A 27,445-nucleotide genomic window follows, 5' to 3' on the forward strand; every position below is an offset into this window, starting at 1 on the left:
TTGAATACATTATTATCCATAATAAACCCATCTCACTCCTCAATATCATCACAGGTTTATTAAGTGACTTTGTACATTACAAATGAAAAATAAAATTAAAAATACAGAGATGGAGTACATAGCCAAAGCAAAATGTTGTGTTGACTCTTCATTTCCGCAGAGTGACTGAAATCATGTTTTTGTCGTATTTAAGGTTCCACAAAGTGTTTCTTTGACCAGTGGACACTGCTGAGGCTCTGAGGATTTCTCTCTAAACATACAAAAAGACTTCAGCTGGCTCGGTATATATAAAAATAAACTAAAGTGAAATATAACACTTATTATGACATTATAAATGGTGGTCCAAGGCTAGTGGAAATAGCTAAACACAGGAAAAAGAAAGCGTTACATTTCAGAAAATAGGAAGCTGTTTTTTAAGTCTACAAAAAGGCCCGAGGTGTTTTTTACTGTTTTTCTCGACACCGTTTCATTTTTGCACTGATGGGATGAGGGTTACACTCAAAACAAAACACCAAGGATTAGTCCTTGTCCTCTTCTTACTTTAATATATGATGGAGTATCAGGTTAACGTTAACATACTGTTACTTTAATTTTTCCTGTAAACAAACATAGTTGATTGTACAACAGTCAGACGTGACTCCTGGGTTAATTTTTTTCTTTGCTTTCCATAAATCTGTACACACAGGCCGTTTAAAAGCAAACTTGAGGAAAGAAAAGAGCAGTAGGCAGGGACAGTATTCAGTTATAACAACAACAATAATCATTATAATAACACCAATAATAATAATAATTAAAATAATAATATGGGTTTGGCCTTACTAAAATTGTGTTATTTGTCTTGTTGTTAAGGTAAACACATTCGTTGACACTGATGAATCCCAGGGGAGAGAGGAGGCTTGGGGGTGGCAGTTTTGGCCAACCCCCCTCACTTGCCCACACATGCCTCCCAGTGCACCCTCTAGTGGCTTGGAGCAGGACAACGGCTGTGCTGGCAGAGCAGGTACAGAGGAGGAGGATGAGGGAGAACAGGAAGAGGAGCAGGTGGGGTGATGTCAGTGCCACACACTGGTGTCCTGACTGGCAACGTTGGCAAACAAAAAATATTGAATTGGGGTGGTCCTGCCGACTGTCTTTAAAAGATCTTGCCTTTCTTTTTGTTTTTCTCCAGAGTCCTGAAACAGAAGAAACAAATAATTAGAAATAAAATCTTACAAATCTATTCATGCCTTGCTCCTGTATCAGACAGCATAAAGTGTCAGTCCAGCTTGTTGTACTATGGGTAATCCCTGGTAATTTGTTTCGCCCAAAACTAAAACTTCTCACACTCAAACCTACTGGTTTGTGCAGTCAGACACTAGAAGCAGGAAGAATCCCACCTTAGAAATTCAACAGTCTAAGCTCGTCTGTAATCGTCTCCTTAGCATGTCTATTGTATATGTCTATATTAAAGCTCACAAAAAATAGAGCACTTATAACAAGATTCTGCATCAATAAAATAAAATAAAAGTGTGGGACCACTATTGGTAACACCTGGGGCATGTTTTCAAGAAATCCTAAAAATGTATTTTATTTGTAATAAATGTAATAAATGGTATATCTAACTGATGCAGTTTAATTAAAAATAAACAATGTGAATAACAAATGTACTATAATTTAGACTGTTTTACCCCCTGAGGTGATTACAACAGATTACAGCAGTTTTTAGCACCACAGTGTTGCCAGTTTGCCAGTCGCCAGCTTTCTTGCTAAATCTGGCGACTTTACAGACTCTTTGGCGAAATCTAGCGACGGTTCTTGGAGACTTTCTGGTGTTTTAGAGACTGACATGAAAGCACATGATGCCATTTGGTTCTACATATTTATGTGAAAAGACTTGTTTGGCTCTGACTGACATAAAGAAGAAATACAGATTGTGACTTAATGTGGAGGATGATCTGAGTGGCCGTCAAAATTAAACCCAGAATGGAGCTGCTTTGCGCTCTTTACCACTCTCGTATTACTAAAAAGATAGCATGGTTGTTAGGTTGTGTTTTTTGTTGCCCGTATTATACAGGCTAGAGACTACACAGAGGTTTCAATCCCGCAAACAACAGCACCTGATGTGCCATGACGTAGGCCTCGGAATCTCAGGACCGGCGAGCTGCAGGTCTCTAATATAGACCCTGTACCTGTGTGCAGCATTTCTATGTTAACCTTTCTCAGGGGACACTGACTCACTTAAAACACATTCCTTTTTGCCACAACTCAATTTAATCCAAAGCACCAATCTCCTGTTTGGCCTTATGAGAGCTGAGTTGACTGGAAAGCGTCATAGCGGCAGGATAAAGATACAGATCTTCATAAAGGTCTACAAGTTGTACCTGGAGGCCTCCAGTTTCTGCTGCTCCAGGCGCTGCTGGGCCTCCCAGTTTGCTCTCTCTTCCTCAAACATGCGTCTCTTCTCCTCCAGCTCCTTGTGCTGAGCCTCCAGGTTCTTCTTCATCTGCTCATGACGTCGCTGAAGCTACACAGACATTAGAGGAAAGATGTCAGGACTGTGTTCTGAAAGCAAGCTAGACACAATAGAGTTTAAAGAGCACTGTGAAATGTGACGTACAGAGCTTTTTACACCCTCTGCAGATACAAGCAGTCTTTGAACCAGTTATAATGTAACAATGGAAGCCTTCTAACCGCTGATACACATCAGCACAAGAAAAAGGAAGACCAGCCAGAGATGAGCAACGTCGTTAACAATGTACGTGTGTTTTTACCTCTGCTTCAGAGTCTTTGAGCTTCTGCACCTTCTCCTTGACTTTCATCTCAAACACCTGCTCCATTTCCATCTCCATTTTCTTCATCTTAGCCACGTGCTCTCGCCTCTCCTCCTCCATCTGGGCCAAAGGACTCCTGCAGAGGAAGCAGGTCAACAGGCACACAAACACGCAGTTAGGCCTACACAACAACACATTACCAGCACAGGCCACTCACCAGTATTTTCATATCAAACAGACATATATGCCATAACATCAAGATTTTATCACATTTTTTTCGCCAATTTGTTCTTACAATATGTCAGAATGTCCTTCTTTTGTGATGTTTGTTTGTGCAGATTAGAATAGTTCAACATGGTTCGGATGAGGCTTGAGACAGAATGAACCATATTCTGGATTAAAACATCTGAAAACTAATTCGTCTTCTGTTGTTGATTAAACTGACACATTTCCTCCAGGCAGACAAGCAGCAGATTTCCATATCCGTACAAGTCAAATGACATCATTATTCCAGTTTCCCAAAGAAAAACAACAGGAGGGGAAAAACAGAGCGGAAGACTGAGGAACGACTGGAACCAGCAAGACTGTGAAAGGAAGACCAACCATGGGAACAACAGGATCTAAAGCAAGGTACCTGTGCACACCAACTGTCAGTGAGGTGCTGGGTTAGACATTATTAAAGCTCACCAGGGTAGCATGTTGCAGATTAAGAGAGACCTGCCATGGAGTGTGTGGAGTGATTATAAATAATAATAACAGGGGAGAAGTCTGGTTGATGCCGAATTTTAGTCTTTAGTCTATTTTCCGTGTCTCTGACCTCAAAGTTGGGGCATAGGAATCATGATTCCGAAGCTTAAATATTGGCTCTAGCAATAGGCCCGAGCATTTTTAACGGTTAGACACTGGAAAGATTCATTACCCAATATAGGAAAATAACTGCACAAAAATACATCAATAGCTCAATACTAAATATACTGTAATAACTGCATATATATTTTCAGCATCAATTGATTATTCATCATTTTCAGTTTACTCGTGTGTGTGCGCAAATAACATCTTTCTTTTTTTTTTACTCTCAAGAGCTGTTGGGAAATGCTTCATCAAAAAATACTGTTGGATCACACATGGGTTTTGTTTCTATGACAACAATCTTGTGACAAACACACCAGCAACACCTAGATCCAGCTGATCTGTTTCCACAAATACCGTATACTTCTGACTGTGCTCTGGTCATTTCTCTCTGACAGATCATGACCCTACAGCTGTGACGAAACAGACCCTGGGAGAACAAGCTTCTTCTCCATTTTCATGGTTACCAGGGTGACAAGCTCAGTCTCATGTGACTGGTCAGTTGGCAAGATGGACTCTTGCAACTCTCTATGCAGCAACACAAAAACAGGCAGAGCTCTCTGAATGATACGCAGCCCTCTCTTCTTATTAGTTACAATTGAAAAAAGAGGGAAATAAATGTTAACACAACAAAACGTTTAGGAGCTATAACAAATCATGCATTCCATAAGCTGTGGTAACCACTCCAGACGCCAACATGTGCAGGTCTCTACTGTTAATCCAAGCAGGGTTTACAGCACGGCAGCAATGAACATACAAGTGGAAAGATGTTTGGAAAGTGTCATTATTGTGGCTGGCAAACTATGTGGCAATTCAGTTTTCATCCTGAAATAGTGGACTAAGAGGAGGATTTTAAAGGGAGGAGAGGAGCAGACCAAAGGAGAGGAGAAAATTCCCAACAAGAGGATAGAGGAAGCATACAGAGGTGTGTACAAAACAAAAAGTGAAAAAATGATCACTTACATTCCTTCAACTGTGTCAATTCTAAAAAACAAAAATACATACAACCAAACACACGCGCACACACAGACACACACAGCATGCAGTGATCAGAACATGCACTCTGTGACTAGTTTTTCACTGCACAAAAATAACAATGTCAGCTTCGTGAACAGGGTGTCAAATACATTAGCAGTCATATGTTTAGCTGTGTGTTAGCATCCGCAGTGTGAAGCCTCCATTAGAATTATAATTCAGCTTAGTGAGTTAGCCATTTCTGTCTATATTAATGTGTTCTGGATTTAATTGTATGAAAATCAGTGCGCTAGCTGTATGCAAAGTAGCAGAGTCAGAGGCTATGGTCAGGAAATGATATGCTCCAGCTTTACCTTTCCCTGTTACATGGATCCCAAAGAAGTACTACATTAAATACAAAACACAGTGCTTCCAACATATACTGTAACTTCTGTGGTTATACATTCAGATGTATCAATAGTCTGCTTCTGAGTGAACCCACCATCACTACAATACAACTGCTTTCTAGCATGCTCTCTGTCTAGGACTTACTTGGTGGACAGCTGTCCTTTAGCCCTGTTGTTATCCACTCCATTGTAGGTGACAGCGGCTAGCTTTCTGCTGCGGTAGTTTTCATAATGGACGTTGTTTGTCACGTCCTTCAGGTCCTGCATGTGAGTTCTGAGAATGGGCATTAAGAAAGTACATATTTGAAATATTAAAATGTCTTTGTGATGAGTTATTTGTAAATGACAGGATTCCTTGTTGTACCTGATAAGCATATCCCTGAGGATGGTGAAGTCGCAGTGGTCACTGTTTTCAACTAAAAGACAAAACCAGAAGACAGTCCAACTCAAGCAGCCAGTTCAGAACCAGAATCAAGTATATCCTGATGAATAGCTGTAAAAACAAGCAGCTAACTCTGACACTTCAGTATTCCTTACAACTGTTCTGATTCTACACTGTTTTTAGTTGTTCCTGCTACTGACAAATAAAAAGTGGGGTTTAACTGATAACAGTGCTGGATATGGTCCAGAGTATAAATGTGTATTGCATGTGTTCACACAGTAATGTTACTGTTAATGGTAAACCATGTGACAGAGTGATGGCTCTCACTCTGTGCTGGCTTTGGTGATTTTTCCTGTTTTTTTGGGAATCATGTAGTTTTCTTTCTTTCCATGTGTGGTCCAAAGCTCTCTGTACTGTTGAAATTTGTTCAAAAAGAATCTGGCTGCAGACAGTGACTGAACTTGTCCCTGTTCTGTACTAGGCAGCTCTACACAGCTCACAGGCTGGCAGTACGTGCTTCTCAGCCTTGGCGGCCTCTCCCTCCTACTTATACCTAATTTCTAAGCACCTATAAATAGCTCTGAAAATCCACCATTAAGATATTAACTCCAAAACCAGCCTATGCAAAATGCAAAAGGACAATGTTTAGTTCTAATTCACCAGATGGCGCCAGTTGATATATTTAGTTTTTAAGCCATTTTCATCTAAAGCTGATGCAATATTATCATACAAATGAAAGTCTCTCTGTAACCTACCCAAATATATATATATATATATATATATATATATATATATATATTTTAACTAATTAAACATTCATACCTTCTGCAACACCCCAGGGGTATTGTCTCCCTCTGACCTTCTTGCCATTCACCTCAATGATGGTGTTACTTCCTACAACAGCCAGTGGCAACTTGTCCTGGGAAAACAGAAATCCATGAGCTATGAATAATACACATGTCTGAATCTGGATTTATAGCCCTCCAGCACACTCCTGGCAGACAACATACCTTTATCTTCTTCACCAGTCTGTTCTCTTCTTCATCATCTGTCTCAGGGAACTCATAAATCTTGATTTTGTGCTCTTGGATTTCCCGCATAATCTGTCAGAAAAGAGAAGATCTTTAAGAAATACTGACAGACGTTACTTCAGTAAAACCACAGAAATATCTGACGAGATGCTACATAATTGGTTTTCTTCTGGTTTCTAGTGCATGAACAGACAGAAAACCAAAGAGGGTGTTCTTTATATGGTTTGTTTCAGCATAACAATCATATCAATGACCACAGAAAATAAAACAGATTGCCTCAGATACATTTTCTGCTGTAGTATGAAGCAGCTGTGGAAACCACCGACCTGCTTCTTGAACTGTTGACATTCCTCTGGGGTGAGAGTGTCTGCTTTGGCAATCATTGGGATGACATTGACTTTCTCATGCAACCGTTTCATGAATTCGATGTCCAGCGGCTTCAGTCTGGAGAGGTAAACATGCATGAGTTTAAATGTCATCCAAAGTGATCGCAAACCGGATGGATCACTTACAACACATCAGTGTTGTGGAATGGGATATTATAGCAGCTCTTTGATTTACATTTAAGGAAAACTTCATGGTTAGCTCTTCCTTAGATAAGACCAAGATAAATCTAGGCAAAAACCAAATATAGAAATCTGTGACGCCCGACTGATGCTTGTAATGTCTAAGAAAATGACCTTGTAGTCACGAGAAAACACTGTTATTATCAACGGCTTCTGAGGTGGATAAATTACACTTGACACTGCAGTTATTCAGTTATATCTTTGAATTCCACTTTTTGTTATAAGATATAATCACAAGTTTATATTTTTTTGACTGTACAGTGGAGATATTTCTGAGTGGAAACATTTCCTGATGCTTTTTACTTTTGAGCAGAATGGATGTTTGTCATATTGTGTATTTTCACATCAGCACACAACACAATGCACACTGTAATACTATAAGCAAATCTCAACAGAATGGCCCTACACAACCTTGGTGTGATTCACATGTACATGTGTTGCTTCTGGAACCTTGCAGGGTATACAAGCATTTTTGTCATCAAAATTAAAAAAAAATTCAATTGAGCCAAATAGCTGAGCTGAAATACCAGGTTTGGGTATTCATATGTAACTCATCATCCTTTACTTTAAGGAAAGATGCAAAGATTATTCAAGACGTGAAGATGTCCTCCCTTCAAGCCACCCCCCTCAAACAGCCATCATCATAGTTTTGCTAGGGAGAGTGTCTCGCAATGTTGAAGGTCATTGTGCTGCTGTGTGAGCGTAGTCAGCTGGTGTGATGAGGGGAGTGCTCTGTGAGTGTGTGGGTATGTTTGTGTCAGAGCATACGCTGCTCATCCTCAAGGCTAAAGAAATGCTTGTGTGGGTACAGAGCGCAGGCTTGTCCAAACACAATGTCTCATAGAAAACAGGCAGACTGAGGAAGGAGCAAAGACAACGCAAGGACAGAGGAGGACAAGGTCGCTTATAGTATGTCACAACAAACGGCTGTAAGGATGTGTGAGCAGGATGTGGTGGATATTTGCATATGAACAAATATGGGCATTTTGCTGACTGAATACAGCTTAGAACTTTTTTAGGGCGGGAAAAAAAAAGTTTCTCATTTCACTATTCTGACACTTCATCACACACGACACACGTCCTAAAAGATGTTTATTTCTGAGCTGTCAACAAACCACAATCGATCCGTTAATGAGCCTGTGAATGAATTCCATACAGTCACGTTACACTGATGATCAGTATCATCTGCTTGGCCTCTTGCCAGGTTCCCTATCAGATGAACGCCCCCCCCTCCTTTTTTTTCAAGTGTTAACCTCTTATTTTGCAAGACAAGCTGACTCAGTGTCACATTTTCATTTACAGCAATAGCCTGGGGGAGCACACATTCAGGAGCAGCCAGCACAATCACTGCTTCAAAAACAGATGTACAGTAAGTTTACACACCCTGGCAGCATTTATGATTTGTTGGCCATTTTCAGAGAGTGAATGATAACAAAAACTTTTCTTTCACTCATGGTTCGTGTATGGTTGAAGCCAGTTCAATTATCAAACAACTTTGTTTACTTGTTATAAATCAAAATGACAACAGAAAGTAAATGACCCTGCATTATGTCATTATATACCTCAGTTCTTAATATCCTGTATTGCCCACTTTAACATCAATGACAGCTTGAAGTCTTTTGTGGTTGTGGTGAATGAGGCTGTTTTCCTCTTGCATGAACTGCACATTTGAGATCTCCCCAGAGTGGCTCAATGATATTGAGGTCAGCAGACTGAGATGGCCTCTCCAGAACCTTCACTTTATTCTGCTGTAGCCTACAACAGGACGACTTGGCCTCGTGCTTTGGATCATTGTCACGTTGTGTCTAAGTACATCCTATGTGCAGCATCCTGAGTGTGAAATTTCCTCCATTATTTTTGATAACATACTGCATACACCTTGCCATCAATTTTGACCAAAGTTTCTGTGCCTTTGTAGCTCACACATCCCCAAAACATCAGCAATCCACCTCCGTGCTTCACAGTAGGAATGGCGTACCTCTCATCATTGGCCTCTCCTCTCCAAATGTAGTGTTTATGGCTGTGGCCAAAAAATTCAATTTTGGTCTCATCACTCCAAATGACTTTGTGCCAAAAAGTTTGAGGCTTGTCTCTGTGCTGTTTAGCGTAATGTAAGCGGGGTATTTTTTTGGCATTTGTGTAGTAATGGCTTTCTTACGTATGTAAACTAAATCTGAAGTATGTAAACTTTTGATCAGGTCATTTGGGTAGTTTCTGTTGTCCAAGAGTAAACACAGTTTGCTAATAAATGGCTTCAGCTAAATACTAACCATGAATGAAAAAGTTTTTGTGTCATCTTTCATATTCTCTGAAAAAAATGGCCAAGAAATCATACATTCTGCCAGGGTATGTACACTTATGAGCAATATAAAGGATATCTGATAGATACTTTGGGAAGAAAGCCGTTTCTTGACCCTCCTCTTTATTTGACGACTGCACAATAATCTAATCCATTGCTTCCACTGACAACCGAGTTTGTCTGACCACATTATTTCTTTTCCTCACTTCCTTTTATTGTCCACTCTTGCTCTTAAACCTTCGCTTTTCACCACTCACATGCACTCCATAAATTCATCACTGTTCTTGATTATAAATCATGGAATAAATATACCAGCATAAAATGCAACCCCATTAACTAATTTATCAATCTGTCTTGTAGACTCACCCATGTCCTGAGGGGGCGATGAAGTACAGGCAACAGTGAATTCGGCTGTCTGGCATCTGACGTCTGTTCACCCGTGATTCTGAGTTCAGATAGTCCTCAAACTTGCTGTCTATGTGGTCAATGATCGGCTGCCAGCTGAAAGACACACATTGCAGCTTCTGTCAGGAGTGGTCAGGATCACTTTGACATTTTAGGAATTAAAAGGTAATATTATCTGCAATCCTCACCAGTTGCTGTTGTCAACAGCATCTCCGAACCCTGGGGTGTCAACTATTGTTAGCAGCAACTGGACCCCGCCTTCCTTTATTAAAACTTTGGACTGCTCCACCTGAGACAAAGGGAAGAATGGCAGACACACTGTGTTCAATTCTACCCCCAACTGTACCTTTGTGTAAGAATACAAATGAAAACACAGCATGGAAGTAGTGCATAATCCTTATCACTGTGAGCTATTAAGCCTGACAGAAAACGTTTAGCTGCTAGCAGCATGTAGCAACATGCCATCACACACTATGCTATTAGGTAACTATGCTGAGTAACCAGAAGAGCACACAAGCATTGCTGTCAGTCAGGAGCCAGACAAAGTGGCTCAAGATACAGGACAGGGCATTGTAATTAGGGAATATGATGTTAAAGGCATTTGTGCAAGGAGACTGTGAGAGACTGCTATGCTATGATTGGAAGTAAAGAGAACTCAAACATGTCTTTAGTGTACCACACCTATAAAGCCACAAACGTATGCACCTACAAATAATAAAACGTTGAATTTATTTCAAAATTTAAAGTAAATTAACCATTGGTAACACCTACGTGCCAACATGCCACATGGTAAAGCAGCTATGCTAAATATTCGTATGTTGGTTTTATCTGACAAACATGTTCCTTTCAGGGACCACTGAAAGTTAAACATTCACATTTTGGGGTTCTAACTATATTAAATCCAAGTAAGTCAATTAAATATGTAAATGACATGAGCTAGGAAAGACAGGTTATTCTTACTATTTTAATAAATCTGCTTTTGTGGCTTTATAATAACAGTTACATGACATTTCACAAACTGTATCATCAGCAACAAGCACATTTTATAGAAACACAGCTAAATATATCTATGTTTCTATCAGAATGATATGTCACTGCCACAGGTGTCCTAGGAGCTTAGATTGTATTTGTTGGCTCCATGGCCCCTTTCAGTTGCAACACAGTTACTAACACTATATGCAACATTTCAACTCACAGTTTTTTATTATAATGTACCTGTACAGTCTTTTTGATTCTGTGTGATGGTCCAGGATAGTCTGTTGAATACAGGTCTGTTAGGAACAGAGAGTTGATCAGTGTTGATTTCCCCAGCCCTGATTCACCTGAGGGTAGAGAAAAGAGCAAACGTCAATATTTTGAATGACACAATTTTAACCTCCTTATATCCTAAGTAGATTTTATGGATATGATACAGGGGGTATTATAGCCATAAAATCTACTACCGTCAGCCTATTGCCAACATCCTATGGACAATCAAAGGTCATGTGTTGGTCCGGGGATGTGACTGACATTTGCCCAAGACATTAATCCATCTGGGTTAACAGTTAAAAGGGTAAGAAAACAACAAGCACAATGGCTCTTGTTACGTGCAGCTGACTGGCTGTGTGGTCTGTGAGGCTTCTGAAACTTGGTTGGCCTTTGTGTGCCCAGTTTCCAAGCTCCCAATGAAAAGGATCATTAGTGGAAATGACCACTGGCACCGCCTGCATTGGCTAATGAACACAAGTCAATATTTAACGAGCCACCTATTACACCAGAGCTACAGTCAACGAGTGCTGTGCCATTTGTTTGTCACAGAATTTATGCATGCCATGCAGCACTGTGCTAGGGGTATGTGCATGTGGAATTTGCTTCAATATGAAGCTCCAAAAAGGCTGAGAAATCTCTGCAATGTGTGTGAACAGGTGTATAGAGGTTTGCCAGTTATTGGTGTGATGCCATGCTATCTCTCTCTCTCTCTTTTCCTCATCTCTTCCTCTGGTCTGATTTCACACCACACTGGTGACGCATTGCCTTGCATGTGGGCACTGCAGGGACATGTGGGCTTGCAGTTAATCTGCGCCAAGAAAAGCTGAATATTGTGTGTGTGTGTGCACTGCTATGTTCTAGCAACAGAGCAAAATCTAACTCCCCTGTTAGTATGCCAACGTTGTACAGTAAACCCCTAATAAGAGCACTTAAAAGACAGCCAACTAACATGTTTTCAAATTTATTAGCAGTACTATGAGAAAAGCCTGTAGAGAAAATGTTTATTGTGTGGTCTTAGATGCACACTGCGTACAAATTCTTATTGGTCCCAGCACAGGAAACTGCTGTGACCCTAGAAAAAATTTGGCCCAGTGTCAAACACCACATCCAAGCGTTTTAAAGGAATGTCTGCATTCGCTGAGTGTAGCTCTAGATAAATCCAACCCAAATGTTTCTTTCTGGTGTCAAGGATTTTACATTAAGAACAACTGACAGCAATGCAGTGCCCTCCTTCTATTTGATGCAGCAATTAACGCCACAACGCTGGGGGCCTGTCCCCTGTGTATAAACATGACTGCACACACACACTCTCTAAAAAACAAACCACAGTGGAGGACTTTAAATGCCAACCGCAAGGAATACAATGAAATGATTCAAATAAAACAAGGGCAAACTGAGGGCTGAGCAGCGTGTGTTCTTACCCACGACCATCAGGGTGAACTCAAAGCCCCTCTTCACAGACTTCCTGTACACTTGGTTGGGAAGGCTTGCAAAGCCAACATATCCTTCCAGATTCTTTTGTTGCTGGAAAAGTTTAGCAAGTCAAGTATTAAAACCATAAAAAGTCATCTTTACATCAAAAGAAAGGGCTTGATTAGCCTGTTCTCATTTTGCTTTAAGATGCACTTTCAACAAACATTTACTGTAAATATTAAAAATATTTACTAAAATTATTCTTACATTGAAACTGCAGCTATTCTAAAAAAATAAAACTGCAATATTTTAATATAAAAACATGGACATATTTGAAATATAAAGTCTGTACTTACAGCTATTAGGTGTTGATCAATGTGATGCAGCCGTAGTGTGCAAGGAGAGGCCGAATTTCCAAGGCCATGAAGACATGAAGAGAGCACATAAAACAAAACAGAGATTCAATCTTAGGCAAGCCATCTGACAACCAACCATCCTCGCTCCAGAATTCGCTGTCCAAGTTGTGAAGCCTGAGGCATAATGATTCATGATCTGAGCAACTGTAACAACACAAGACAGTTGGCTAGTGTTGTACACATATTCCACCCGACTTGCTCCTTTAATGTCAGAAATGCCATAAAGCAAGGTCCACTCCGAGCTTCTTTCTGCCTGTGGGAAGGAAAAGCTTTGTGCTTCTTATGTCAGAGCATCTCCTGCCTACAAACATCCGTCTACACGTCTTCTGTGTGATACTAGGTCTTAAAATGCAGATCTGCCTACAGGGTGTGTAGTTGAATCTTAGCAGTACTGTGCTTCGTACGGTAGTGTAATTCTGCAAATCTTTAACTGAACAAACAGCCATTGAACACTGCAGCTGTGCATTTCCTTCCACCAGAGTCTAACAGGTCTGCTGAAGGAAGTGGTGGCAGGTGAAGGAGTAAACTACACTTGGCTTGTGCAGATTTCAGAAGACTCCCCAGCAGAGACCTGGCTGAGATCCGGGGTTTGAGAGAGGAAGCATTATTCTGATTCAGAGGTCACAGCATAGTGAATCCATTGATCTGAAAAGTCAAAACGTGAACCCTGAAGGACTAGATCCACTGTAATCCAGATTAGATGACAGCCTTGCGTTCCTTACACCTAACACATGGTTCAGGTCTAGATTTGACTGCTAAACCTAGATGCTCCAATTACGGTGGTTTAACCAAATTATTGATCTCTCTCTCACACATGCAGTGCTTATCTGTCACTAACCACACAAAGGTTCGTTTTAGGAGTTCACTGTATTATAATGTGGGAAAATTGTATTTCCTCTTAACACAAAACGACCAAAAACAACAAACGCTTGAAGTATAAAAGGCTCATGTTATACCAATTCTTGTGGTTTCCTCTGGTTCAAAGCTAGCATTACCGAGAGCTGTGTAATCAAACATACGACACCAACTTTTAACTATTCAAATTACAAATATCACCATGCAGCCGTTAGCAACGAAAACCTGAGTGTTAATGAACAAATGGATTAGCACGTACAGCACATCGAAACGTTTGCTCTAACACTTTACTAAAGAGCTGGAGACAGGAAATGACACTCCCGTTAGGTTATGCAGCTAGCGACCCGAAGCTAACAACTAGCTAGCTACTCATCCAACTGGAGGCGGACGACTGGGCGTTGGTTGCTCAGACAACTGCACAAGATAAATAGCGCCACAGCCAAACTGTTCAACAGTAAATCTGTTTTAACAGAAATCAGCACAGCTGCAGTTTACAACGAGGCTTTCTAAAGCAGTAGGGACACGGCTGGCTGTAACATTCTCACCCATAACGTTGACGCTCCTGCCGCCTCAAACACCGATCATTCACAAGCCGACATTCCCCTTCTCACTACTTTTGCTTAAGCTACGTACAATGAGGCACGCAGAGTCCCGCAGGCTCAACCAGGCTGCGCCGAAAGACTGACGTAAACTGTACGTGAATTCACTGCGGGAGGAAGCCCGCAATCCCGCGAGACCGTGTACATTCTTTGACTCCAGTGTGTTCTCGCGACAAATACCAGTGAACACGAAAAAAATAAAATAAAAATAAAACAGCCGAATCAAATGTGTTTGTTAAAAACCAATAATTCCACCACCTCCTTCTTCAATAAATACTGATTGAGTCCAGTTTGTCAATGATTTTAGTTTTTAGGCATTACCACGTAGTTTATATTAAACTACATTAAACTACTGATGTGTTACCACGATCCATTATTTGTGCAAGCGACTTTACCAAATATAAGTGTAGTTATCTGTTAATAGAACAGTGACGGAACGCACAGAGCGTCTGTTGTAACTATAGCAACCAAGACGACCTAATATTGCGTGTTTTGATTGGCTAATAAAACTAGTGAAAAGTAGCTTTGGTTTCGCCCATTTGTTCGTGTGGGCTGCAGGGCGTCACCTGCGAGGTCGGTTGGATCCTTGTCTGTGAATATTTGAGGACAGTCCTATATGGATATGTCGCCATCAGCTGTCCAGCGTCTGATGCTAGTTTGCGATGCTGGAAAAAGGGTAAGAGTCAAATGTGTGTTTGAGTCTCTCTGACAGGACCATCCGAACTGCTGCTTTTGGCCGAACGAGATCTTGTGAGCTAGCCCTGTTGTCACTTAAGCTAATTAAATACGTTCCTCTGTTCCTAACTGTAAACATGTAGCAGGCTTCTCATGGAAACTAAGGGGAATGCTGAAAATGTCGAGTCCAGGTAAAAAAGTGAAACCAGGAGAAAAACTGCCTGTGAAACCCACAGGAGCCCAGAGCAGGTAACATGGATGATCTCATCCTGACAGCTATTTGTTTAAGTCATTTTATATGTGTAGCTGTGTAGCCTACTACAATGTGGGGAATCTTTTTCCACAAAAAGTTGTCTGTAACACAGATATGTGAAATCACCTGATAAGCCTGCTTTCTAGGGCGTCCCATGATCTCAGAAAGCTCCAGGCTCTGCTTGCCAAAAGCAGCTCCAGACAAGAGGTGAGAACAACAACAAATGACTCCATGCTGAGACGGTGCGTCTAGACCTTTTGATAACATACAAACCGGCTCACGTTTCTGCAGACTTGTGTGTATTCTGCAGAATGAGACTTGTTATGTTGCAGGTGGCAGCTTTGAGTCACAGTAAAGCTGGCAGCAGCGGAGCCAGCAGACCTCTACATCCTCCCAAAGACAGCAGCAGTGAAGCTTCTGAGCTGGAAAAATTCAGGTTTACTGAACTTAAAACTACACCTACAGTTAGTTCACATGATCACCAGAGCTCTGTTGTTTCTAAAAAGTCTACGTGTTTGTTCATATAGTGAGTTATTCTCTCCCTCCATTATCAAAACTGTGCTTTCACTGTTGTAGCTGACTCTGTCCTCGTGGCTAGAGTTCTTACCCTTTAGCTTTGTAGCTGGGATGTCAGGGCAGGCATGTCACCACGGACACCAGATTTACAGACTGAATGTGACACATTCTCAGTTTTGTAATAAATGTCCTGCAGTATTGTAAATGAACAGAGCTTGTAGTGCCTGTGCTTAATTAGAGACCATCTTCCAGCATAACATACAGAGACCAAAGATGCTTCAGAAACCACCCACTGCACAAACTGTTTTCCGACATCCTTACTTCTCTGGTGAAGAACAGACTCTGCAGGTGAGATATCTTTGAACAGCTCCATTATTAACAAGGCTAATGTTAATCTTAATAATGATGCTTACTCCTTCATCAGTGAGTGGATTGACCATGCACCACCTGAGTCCGCCCTTAGAGTCCTCATCTGTCTGCGATTACTGATCAGAGATCCACACCACCAGGTCAGCTTCCATAAACCCTTTTTTTAATCGTTGTTTCTCTGTCACTGCTTCAAAAATAATGAAAGCGTCTTGTAAATTCTTTCTTTTAGATAATCCTCCATCAGCTCCAAGGCATCCATTTACTAACCAGGGTAAGATTTTACTGTCCAACCTGAACAGACTGTGGTTATCTACCCTCATTCCTCCTGTTTCTCTGTCAGTATATGGAGGCTGTCACTGCCATGTACATATCTTGTGGAGAGCGGGCATTCGCCACACAGAAGCTGGTCACGATGACCTGTGAGTAATCTGGAAAGAAATATCACGGAGCCAGACTGATAATTATGAGCTGTGATCCTTATCTGTGGCGATTGTTTTTACAGACATGTTTCAGAAGCTGTCTGCTGCTGAAAATCAAAGGCTCTGGGTCACTGAGAGCGGCGCTCATAGAGTGAGTGATATGACATGTGATATATCTGTGATTGTCTGCATTCCGGTCGAACTCATGTCTGAGCTCAACTGTGCACCAAAACTCTGCTTTGGTCATTTCTGTTGATTCGTAAGTGTGAGGCAACATTGAGCGTTGTGTAGTTAAACAGAAACTATTAACTGAGCATAATAAAGGAACATTATTATTCATACAATTATTGCTTGTTTTTATAAAGTAAGTCATCTGACTTTAAACCTTTCTCGGGGTGCTAAAATTAGATTTGCTCTGGAAATATGGGTCATCTATGCAAATTTACATGCTCAACCAAACGTTTATTTTGGACCATTTATGAACTGACACAGTTTTAACTTTTTGGATGATGGAGGATTCCACCCGTTCCACCCCTGGAAATTATATTTATTTCAGACTCCTACAGTGGTGTGAAAAAGTGTTTGCCCCCTTTGGTTTTTTGTGTGTCAAGTTTGAGCTGAAATATTTAAGTGTGACAAAAAAATATATATTTTAGACAAAAATTAGACAAGTAAACACAGGACACAGTTTTAAATGAAGATGTTTATTATTAAAGGGGGAAAAATGAAAAATGTTGTCGCTGCACTCTTTTTTTCCCCTTAATAATACACCTCCATTAAAAAACTGCATTTTGTGCTTATTTGTGTTTTTGTCAACAAATATTTATATTTGTTTGATGATCTGAAACATTTAAGTGTGACAAACATACAAAAGAATAAATCTCAACACTTTTTCACAGCACTGTAAGTGAGAGTGTCTTTGCAGCAGAAGTTCAGGTTTTCATGACTGAAACTCACTGAAACTCGAATGACTAAGAGTTGTATGGAAGCTTGAATCAAGCTGTCCCACTGACCCGCTCAGATATCCCTATCCCTGCACAGTATGTCCTTGTACATATGACTGTATGTACAGTAAAGTTCAAATTAGCTCAATGCAACAGCATTAACACACCATCAAAAGTAAAAGATCTAAAATTCCAACTCTTCACTTTTCCAGACCCTGGTGAAGCTCCTCTCAACCACAGATAGCAGTGTGCTCTTAGGAGCCCTGCTGGCCCTCACCACTTTGGCTGAGAGGTAAATTAATATATATGACATAATTACACAAGCTGTTTTTTATTTTAATTTGTTTGTCCTTCTTCCCACATGCAGCCCAGAATGCAAAAAGGAGATTGGGGAGCTGCCCATAGTGGAGAACCTTCTGGTCATCCTGCAGGAGTATGACTTGCTGTCAAAGAGGTGAGAAGTCACTTCCAAATGCTGATATGTTGACACTGATTACACAGAGAATTCAGTATAGATTCAGAAAATGATGGAAAAACTGATAAGACTTTGATGGACATCATATGGAACTTTCACTCACTATATGAAGCTAAAATGTTCAATAAAACCTATGCTGCCTCCAGAATGAGTGCTGAGCTCCTGAGGCTCCTGTGCCCAGTGCAGCGTGTGAGGAGCCAGGTAAGGGAGCTAGAGGGTCTTCCAGTACTGCTGAGCCTGCTGCATGGTCAGCACCTGAAGCTGCTGTGGAGTGTCGCCTGGGTCCTGGTCCAACTCTGCGAGGACCCAGACACCAGGGCAGAGATCCGGAGCTGGGGCGGGGTGCAGCAGCTCCTCTGGCTGCTCAGCAGGTTTGTCAGACTAAGAAAAGTTAAGTGCACTTGGTTGTTGTTTGCATTGTATAAATAGCAACCTGTCCGGGGTGTTCCCCAGCCTCCGCCCATTTACAGCTAGGATAGGCTCCACCCCGGTCCCAATTTCTAAGTAAGCACTAAGAGCACTTATATATATAGTAATAGTTAATACTTATATAAACATTACAACATTAAAAACATTACAAAACTGTGAAGATCTAAATAAAACACACAGTCTTTACTTGTTTACAAATTCAAAAACCTCTTTCAGTGACAGGCAGTATGTCTCCGACCGCTCATCCATCGAAACACTCTCCAGTGCCAATGCTGCCGGTCGCATCCAGAGGGAGCACCTAGGAGAAGAGCTGAGCCCACAAGAGGAAGTAAACAACACTGTGGCCCTGCAGTCAGGTCAGAGAACATACAGTACAGCATAAAATGATGCCTAGATATCAGGGGCCCTAGTCACAAAGATTCTAACCCCTTCAGACAGCCTCTTAGCCTAAACAATCTTAGTAAGGACACGTAGCTTAAAAGTGATTTAAGAACATTCTCAGAGTGACTCTGAGGAAGGAGAGAATATGTTCCTAACAATATAAACAGCATAGAATGGACAGTGAAATCAAGTCTTGTAGTCTCAAATGATGATGTGATCATGAACACAAATGGCTTGTATATAATTCAACCTATAGGATATGAACGTGGGACTTCTTGCTCAGCTGTCATCAACTTCCTGTGATCGCTGTCTGTTAAATTGAGGCGCTGGTTGCTGCAGATTTACCTGCAAACAAAATGAAAACAGCTGAAAGAACATGAAAACCAAACTGGACAGAGGAGCAATGCTCACTGTGCACAGTTAGTGCATTTCCAGCCTCCTAGTTTTGCCCACAAGACAACACAACAACAAAAAACAATCAAAGAACAATAAATATAAGATAAAACTTTCGGAGGAAATTCTTTCGCCAGAGGTTACTGAAGATGTTTAAAGTTCACTTGTGACGATGCTTTAGTCCAAGTTTGTGAGCACAGCTTTACAGTCACAGAGGAGTTATACAGTCTGATGGTGGACAGCAGGAATGGCTTCCTGTACCGTTCCTTACAGCAGCGGGGCAGCAGGAGTAGGGATGTAGTCAGATACAGTCTGTTAGTCCATTTAGGCCATCACCATGTGGTTCATACAGAACTGACCAGTTGGTGGTTTCCAGGGCATCCTGCAGACAGTCCATGGCACCATCAGACCATTTCTTAAAGGTAGGGGAGGAGATTTCCTTCTGATGCACTTTTTGTTAAATTAGTGTAACTTCTTTTTACAATCCGATAGCAACCGATTAGTTCGGCAGTTTCCTTTAAAATCATTTGAGGAAGCTATAAAACACTAAAAACATCAGCCAATCCTACGAGGCGCCCCTGCACGTATAGTGGGCTGGTTGTCACTCTCTTCCTGCTCTGCGCACCAGAGAGGTACGTGCATGATGGTTGGGAGGCGTGGCTTCGGGGTGAGCTCCGAGAGAAAGGGGCGTGTGTTTACTTTCCAAATCTGGCTGACTCTCACTGAGTTTTCTCCTACCCTACCTCTAACAGTCCTCACGGTGAGTTGCTGCTGAGCCACAGGTGTGTGTGATTGGGAGAGCAGGACGAGGTTATGGTCAAACTCAGTGGAGGAAGAGCAGTGGAAGTGTATGCGTTGGTGACATTAGACAAATCCAAATGAGTAACCCAAGCACCGCAAAAGCAGAAAAAAGTATCCAAACCTCTGAATCAATCTAATCCCTGTTCCAGCCTGCTGTACAGTTCTGACTGAGCTGAGCCTGGATGACACATCTGCTCACCACATTGTGCAGGTAAAGGAAACTTATAGAGGAGGGGCTTATATGTCAAACAGTGGTTTAAAACTTAGCTGGGACTGTTTTTTCCTCAGGAAAATGGCATCTATATAACTGCAAAGTTAATTTTACCACGTCGCTCTGAACCAAAAGTCACATCTTTACAGGTACGTTGTGTATGCATGTCTTCTTTTCTACATTCAGCTGTTGTTTGGTAGTAGTAGAAGAAGACAGCACCACAGTGAATCATCTGTGTGCATGTTCTCTTTTAGCACATATAGCCCCTCTTTGTCCTTCATATTTACTTCTTTGCTGGCATCTTTCTACGTATGTAACCACTATCCCTCCTCTGTTTTTCAAACCAACCCAATCTCTCTCTGACTTCCCCACAACAGCCAACTTGAGCTGTCCCTCTGTGTTCTTCCCTGTTCTGATCCATCCTCGTCACTCCTAAAGAGAACCTCAACATCTTCATCTCTGCTGCCTCCAGCTCTGCCTCTGTCTTCTCCTCACTGCTACAGACTCTATAGAATAGCTGCTCTCTTTTCTTTCCATGCGGTTTTATGCATGTATGCAGTTTAATAACAATGTAGACAGACGATGACATATTTGTTAATATGCTGAATTCTCAGTGCTATGCCTTCCGGACTCTTCGATTTCTCTTCAGTGTTGAAAGAAACAGACATCTGTTTAAAAGGTGATCAAACAGCATTGGAAACACACCAGAATAAGAACTTCAAGTTCACGTCAATGCATAAACTATTTAAAGCAGTCTGACAGTCCTCTGCCTTTTTGTAATCTTTTGTCCATGTCAGACTTTTTCCCACAGACCTCTTTGAGTTGTTTATTGATGTTGGACACTACGTGCGGGACCTTGCAGCCTATGAGGGCCTGCAAAGCAAAGTTTCACTCTACACTGTAAGAAAACAGCTTCTTAATTGGTCCATGTATTTGTTCAGCTGGTTGTGGGCTGCGAAATAAAATAAAGTGTTTTGGAATTTTAACCTTTCAAACGGCTGAAGTGCTGTGTGTTTTTTTAATCAGGAAGAGGAACTAGACAGTCTGAGAGAAAGCATTGAGGCTGTGGATCAGAACCGGCCTCCCATCCAAGTGATCAATGGGTACGCCATACTGGACCATCTGGGCACAGGGGCATTTGGAAGTGTCTTTAAGGTACATTACAAATCTGGAAAACCTTTAATCTGCTCTTAGCTGTTGGTTTGGTTGGGTTAAATATTTGAGTGCTTATATATATTCTAGGTCCAAAAACACAGCAGCCAGAACCTCCTTGCTCTGAAGGAGGTGAACCTACGTAACCCTGCATTTGGCAAAGACAAGAAGTCCAGAGACAGCACTGTGGACAAAATTATCTCTGAGCTCACAATCATCAAAGAACAGGCACACAGCTCAACCTCTCAAACACAAATGCAGCTTTTAAAGCTCTTATGCAGAGTTAACATGTCGCCTGTCTTTCCCCCGTCTAGCTGACGCACCCAAACATTGTTAAATATTACAAGACATTTCTGGAAGGTGAGGCTTATTACTTTCCTCTCATGTCTCCTGACACACAGCAGAACCTCCTAAACATGTTGCCATGTTGTTTTAGGTGACAGGTTGTACATTGTGATGGAGCTGATCGAAGGAGTGCCGCTGGCTGAGCATTTTAACTCTCTGAAGGAGAAGCAGCAGCAGTTTACTGAGGACAGAGTTTGGAATATATTCATGCAGGTAACAACTCAGTTTCATCTGTCACTGCCAAATAAGGTAAAGGTATCTTTCTGCCAAAGACAGTAGGTGGCACTAATAAAAAGTAACAAGTTAGTTTCAAAAACACATGTGTAAATACTGTGTGTCACCAGGAGTATCATTAGGTAAAAAAAGGTGACTATGTGTGCACCAGCATTTGGACAAAGGTACTGTAGGTGAACAAGACTGACATCACTAGCGGTAAAAATTCAATATGGTACAAAAATAAAGTTTGAGTTGGCTTTTGAATTATTGCAGAAAATAATAATCACAAACAAAAGTATGCAATATTTCCAGCAGTCTTCACCACTGCCCACTTCACTACTTCTTCTACAGTGCAGATGCTTTTCTAGCATTTGATGCCCCTGGCCGCTGCTGTAGCCATATTTACAAAATACAAAAACATAACCAAAGAAATGTCTCCCCACACCATTACTGACCCACAACCAAACCGGTAATGCTGGAGGATGTTTTTAGGCAGCAGAAGGTTCTCCACAGCGTCACAACTGTCACATGTGCTCAGTGTGAACCTGCTCTTATCCGTGAAGAGCACAGGGCGCCAGTGGTGAATCTGCCGATCTTGGTGTTCTCTGGCAAATGCCAATCACCCTGCACGGTGTTGGGCTGTAAGCACAAGCCCCACTTGTGGAAGTCGGGCCCTCATACCACCCTCATGGAGTCTGGTTCTGACAGTTTGAGCAGAAACATGCATATTAGTGGCCTGCTGCAGGTCATGTTGCAGGGCTCTGGCAGTGCTCCTCCTGTTCCTCCTTGCACAAAGGAGGAGGTAGTGGTCCTGCTGCTTGGTTGTTGCCCTCCTACGGCCCCCTCCACTTCTCCTGGTGTACTGGCCTGTCTCCTGGTATCTCCTCCATGCTCTGGACACTGTGCTGACAGACACAGCAAACCTTCTTTCCACAGCTCTCATGGATGTTCCATCCTGGATGAGCTGCACTACCTGAGCAGCTTGTGTGGGATGTAGACACCGCCTCATGCTACCTCTAGGGGTGAGAGCACTGACAAAATGCAACAGTGATCAAACATCAGGCAGAAAGGATGAGAGCAGAGAAATGGTCTGTGGTCTGCACCTGCAGAACCTCTCCTTTATAGGGCTGTCTTGATCACTGCCTCTCATTTCCACCTGTTGTCTGTTCCATGTGCACAACAGCAGCTGAAACTGATTCACAATCAGTGTTGATCCTAACTGGACAGGCTGATTTCACAGAAGAGTGACTGACTTGGAGTTACATTGTGTTGTTGAAGTGTTCCCTTATTAGTGTATCCCTATTTTTTAAACAGTGTATATAAAAAGATTAATGCAAAAAGTCACACTGTTGAGGAGTGAATTCCAAACTGTACTCCTTCAGATGTGTCTGGCATTGAGGTACCTGCACAAGGAGAAGAGGATAGTCCACCGTGACCTTACACCCAGCAACATCATGCTGGGCGAAAAAGACAAAGTCACCATCAGTGAGTCTGAATTATTTTGGCACTATTCATCTCACACTTCCTGTCTTGTTTTGTTAAAATTGTTAAATCTATGTTTTTCATCTGCATGAAGCTGACTTTGGTTTAGCTAAGCAGAAAGAGGAGAACAGCAAGCTGACGTCAGTTGTCGGCACCATCCTTTACTCCTGGTGAGAACATATTTTCTGTACATAGAGGATATGTCAATCAGATTGAGAGACAGTCAGTCCTCTGTGTTTTATTTTTATGACGCGTGTGTGTGCGTTGGTAGCCCAGAGGTGGTGAAAAATGAGCCGTATGGAGAGAAAGCTGACATCTGGGCTTTGGGCTGCATCCTCTACCACATGGTCACATTACAGCCTCCATTCTACAGCAGCAACATGCTGTCATTGGCCAGCAAGGTAGTGCAGAAGCACAGACGCATACTGCACACACATTCACACACAAGATTCAGATGGGTTTTCTTCCTGCTGCCACTCATCTTTACCTCTTTTCAATCTTAGATTGTTGAGGCTGTCTACGATCCAGTGGAAGAAGGAGCTTTCTCTGAGAGGGTCACAGACATGATTAGATGGTGAGGCTTTTATTTTGAAAAAAAAAATAGAAAAAGATTTTAGTGTTGTCAGTTCTCAATAAAATGTAATTCCATGGTATCTTATGTGTGCTACTGGACAGATAAACAATAAAGTGCATACAGATAATAACAATGTTCTGTAATGGTATGTCCCCAATAGGTGTCTGAGTCCAGATGCAGACCAGCGCCCAGACATCGTCGCCGTTGGCTCCAGGATCTCTGACCTCATGATGCAGCTGATGGATGGACTCTACGCTTCCCAGAATGCACTGGAACGAAGAGCGGAGAGGGACAGGAAACGGGCCCAGAAGTACTTCCTTGAAAGGCACAAAGACAGCAGGATGACCTGCTGTGACCTAAATGTCTTGCAGGTACATTTAACCCAGTTAACCCTTTGAATCCTCAGAACCCCAGAAGTCATCAGTAGGTTTAAATTGCAAACTTTACAAAAAAATAAATGTTCAGGCTCCTAACTCTCCGATAATACCTGATTGAAAGTGTGACAGCTTTGTTTGAAAATAAACTACATCTAAGCATAGTTGTGAAATCAAAGTACCGTAATACATAACTCTTCCCTACCTATTAACACTGACAACCTCCTAATAGACCCATTTGTATCTGTCACATGACAAAAGTTCAATATTTGGCTGACCTGCAGGCTACAGCTGATGGGGCAGAGTGAACATTTATAGTGTGGAGCTTACACGTGCTACATTTTGTATTTTGCAGGAAAGACCAGATACAAAGGCTGGATGTCTGGATCCAGGCGGGTCCACAGCCGGCAGTTCAAAGCAGAAGAGGAGCAGTCAAGGTGACGATGCCTCAGATGAGGAAGTGGAGGAATCCAGTGACAAACTCAATGCACATACAGGTAAGCACCACGGCTGACTGAGTTCAGGTGTTGGTTTTGGTTTGATTTAATTTGAATACCGGGCAGACAGTTGCACATTTTCACATGTGTTTGGGGTTTTAATGTTGTCCTTGCTTTGGTTAAAGGCTTCCAGTCCAAAGCCGGTGTTACACCTGATGATGTCCTTGCTAGGTAACACATTTTAATCTGCCTTCTCTCTGGTCCGTCTTGTGCTCATCATTAACACAGATGGAACGTCTAAATCTGTTTTTCCCATTCTCTGTGTTTCTCAGTGGGGATTTAGCTGCTTCAATGACCAAAGCAAGACCAGGTACCTGTTCAGCCTGATGGCAGTGCTTTTAAATCTGTCTGTCTTATTCATTTATCCTGTGTGTGCGCGTGTGTGCTCTCACCCCAGTATCAGCCGGGATCTGTGTGTCCCAGAGGAAGCTTCGGCAGATTGATGACCCCATCCAGAGGCTCCTCGTGCAGCTGCACAAAATCATCTACATCACTCAAGTACAGTCAGGACATTTTATCAACTTCAACATTACAATGACAGAAACTCGGCAGCACTGTTACAGCCTGCTCGTGTCAGTCATCATTAACTATCATCAGCTCATGTGAGAATGTGTCTTCATTTATCTTCCAGCTGCCTCCAGCTCCGCACCACAGCATCAAACGGCGCCTGGTTGAAAGATTCAAAAAGTCCCTCTTCCACTTTGGCAGCAATCCATACAACCTAAAAGTGGAGCTTAGCAAGGTCTGAACTGCTCACTCACAATTAACATAGTGGACAGGTGGTAGTTTATTGTGGTAAAACAGATCCTTTAAGAAGCCACAGCTCCACCACTGGCTACCCCATCTAAACAAAGCATCATTCACATGCACTATATTCACACCCACACAGGTGAACTGTTACTTCCTCCAACACATTAGAAAAGTGGCACATATATTATTATATTAATGAGATATCTGAACTTCTCTCCAGTCTGACTTGTAGTAAACACACAAACTGAGAATCCTCCTCTTCCTCTTCTCTCCCAGCTCCTTCAGGCTTCTCCAGAACTGATGGAGTTGAGTTTGACCGGTTCAGACTGGTGGCCTCTGGCCCACCACTTCACAGGAGAGCCCTGCACCACTGACAGCACAGGTAAGAGTTCCTCCACCGCAGCTTCACCCTGCATTCACAGTGAATGACTCTCCTGCAAAGAGATGGTGATGCTAACGTTATTCTTTTTAGTTGATGGGAATCTCAAAGATGGAGTTACATACCAGCAGATGCAGGTCAGTTTCTCTGTCAGTTTGTCATATACTATGATAATTTTTGGCCTAGAGATGTTTTGTTGATGATTTCTTTGTTGCCTTTGGAAGTAGTTGTGATAGTGGCATTGTTGATGTCAATTGATGGCCATCATCACGTAATTGTCATCAATCAATTAAGAATAAATTCGGTCCAATACATCAACATGGAGGGAGTGTTTAGCTTCTACTTCATGGTCATGTTTCTGTTTTTAGGGGATAATTGAGGAGCTCTTGGAGGAGAGCAGCTACTATGAAGCAACACACAGCAGGTAGTGAATCCACAGTAACTTTTTACACCCTAAATAGTTTCTGGTTTATGAAGGAAGGCGTTAACATAGAGGACTGTTATAAGTTAAAGACTAAAATGGGACTTTGATTTAAAAAAAAAATGTAATGTACCCTCCGTCAAACACACATTAAAGTGTGATATCATGTGGTCCCGTTTTTTTCTTTTAGGGTCACAGAGAAGGAATGACCAAGAAAAGTGACTGCACACAGACTGCTGTAACGTAATCACTGTATAATACGTGCATTGTTTGCACTTAAACACCACTGTGATTCTCAGGGTTTGCATTTTTTGTGGTTTTTGTTGAATGTTGTTACCAGACTTTCCAGATTAATGTAATATGGATATGATTTATTTATTTATGTGGGCAGCAGTGGCTCAGTGGTAGAGCAGGGTTGTCCAGTAACCGAAAGGTTGGTGGTTCAATCCCAACTCCTCCCTAGTCACTGTTGTGTGTCCTTGGGCAACCCACATAGCCTCCAGTGTACTCACTGGTGTGTGGCGCTCTTTGCTGGGCTGCCTTAAGCAATTTCCCCATTGTGGGACTAATGAAGGTTTCTTAATTTTTAAATTTTAATCCATTATAAGCTCTACAGTGTACAGGCCTGTAATCTGCACACAGACTTTTCCTTTCAGGGAGTGGAATACTACTTCTTTAGGACTAACCTCCGTGGTTTCAATGTCACAGTATTACATAGTGTCACTTGACTGGAAGAGGCTTCCCTTTAATTCAACATATTGTAATGTTTGACTACAGATTTAGATATTTAGATTTAGATTTAGATTTATATATATATATATATATATATATATATATATATATATATATATATATATATATATATATATATATATATATTACACACAGTTTCATGATGATGAGCTGACAGATGAAAATTTTTGTGCCTGTTGGGGGATTTATCAGTATAATCTGTATAACGATGATCAAACTATTTTGAAATGAAATATATGAATACATTCTATTTAACACTGAGACATATCAATAAAAACACTGTCTCTGAAGAAAGTCCACCTTGGTCCACCATGTCAAAACCTCTTTATTGTATTGTAAATACTGTTTAACCAATGCAGAGAGGGCACTTCTCTGCTCTAGTTCATGGTAGGGCTAATTTTAAAAGAGAAAAAAATAATATTTGGTACACAAGCCTTTTCTTTGTTCTACTTTGTGGAATCT

The 27,445-nt window shown here is 41.5% G+C and overlaps 2 protein-coding genes across 5 annotated transcripts; one reads left to right on the forward strand and one right to left on the reverse strand.

Moving 5' to 3' along the window:
• Window positions 1-39: 39 nt before the first annotated feature.
• On the reverse strand, window positions 40-14,244 carry septin7b (septin 7b). 4 transcript variants are annotated; one of them, XM_028424566.1, is made up of 15 exons: window positions 14,121-14,244; window positions 14,058-14,059; window positions 12,313-12,415; window positions 10,859-10,965; window positions 9,832-9,932; window positions 9,605-9,739; window positions 6,700-6,817; window positions 6,353-6,445; window positions 6,165-6,261; window positions 5,325-5,376; window positions 5,106-5,234; window positions 4,563-4,583; window positions 2,751-2,886; window positions 2,361-2,503; window positions 40-1,172 (listed from the first exon to the last, which is right to left on the reverse strand). In XM_028424566.1, the coding sequence occupies exons 1-15, from the start codon at window positions 14,122-14,124 to the stop codon at window positions 1,133-1,135; spliced, it is 1,281 nt and encodes a 426-aa protein (XP_028280367.1). In that variant the 5' UTR covers window positions 14,125-14,244; the 3' UTR covers window positions 40-1,132. The 4 variants fall into 4 exon arrangements, with proteins under 4 accessions (XP_028280367.1, XP_028280365.1, XP_028280363.1 ...); XM_028424564.1 differs by lacking the exons at window positions 14,058-14,059; window positions 14,121-14,244 and adding exons at window positions 12,661-12,662; window positions 13,835-13,856; XM_028424562.1 differs by lacking the exons at window positions 14,058-14,059; window positions 14,121-14,244 and adding exons at window positions 12,661-12,662; window positions 13,677-13,752.
• A 515-nt stretch (window positions 14,245-14,759) lies between these two features.
• Window positions 14,760-26,237, forward strand: nek10 (NIMA-related kinase 10). The gene is made up of 34 exons (XM_028424568.1): window positions 14,760-14,850; window positions 14,993-15,098; window positions 15,249-15,309; window positions 15,435-15,538; window positions 15,871-15,966; window positions 16,043-16,127; window positions 16,217-16,258; window positions 16,328-16,406; window positions 16,490-16,557; window positions 17,563-17,642; window positions 17,718-17,804; window positions 17,972-18,196; window positions 18,471-18,610; window positions 19,979-20,040; window positions 20,118-20,189; window positions 20,655-20,719; window positions 20,838-20,940; window positions 21,067-21,195; window positions 21,283-21,420; window positions 21,507-21,552; window positions 21,629-21,750; window positions 23,136-23,238; window positions 23,330-23,405; window positions 23,507-23,636; window positions 23,739-23,809; window positions 23,970-24,180; window positions 24,539-24,680; window positions 24,806-24,851; window positions 24,953-24,990; window positions 25,078-25,178; window positions 25,312-25,422; window positions 25,707-25,812; window positions 25,903-25,946; window positions 26,178-26,237. The coding sequence occupies exons 2-34, from the start codon at window positions 15,019-15,021 to the stop codon at window positions 26,235-26,237; spliced, it is 3,123 nt and encodes a 1,040-aa protein (XP_028280369.1). The 5' UTR covers window positions 14,760-14,850; window positions 14,993-15,018.
• Window positions 26,238-27,445: the final 1,208 nt, after the last annotated feature.

This window comes from Parambassis ranga, chromosome 16, assembly GCF_900634625.1.
Source record: "Parambassis ranga chromosome 16, fParRan2.1, whole genome shotgun sequence".
Taxonomy (NCBI): Eukaryota; Metazoa; Chordata; class Actinopteri; family Ambassidae; genus Parambassis; species Parambassis ranga.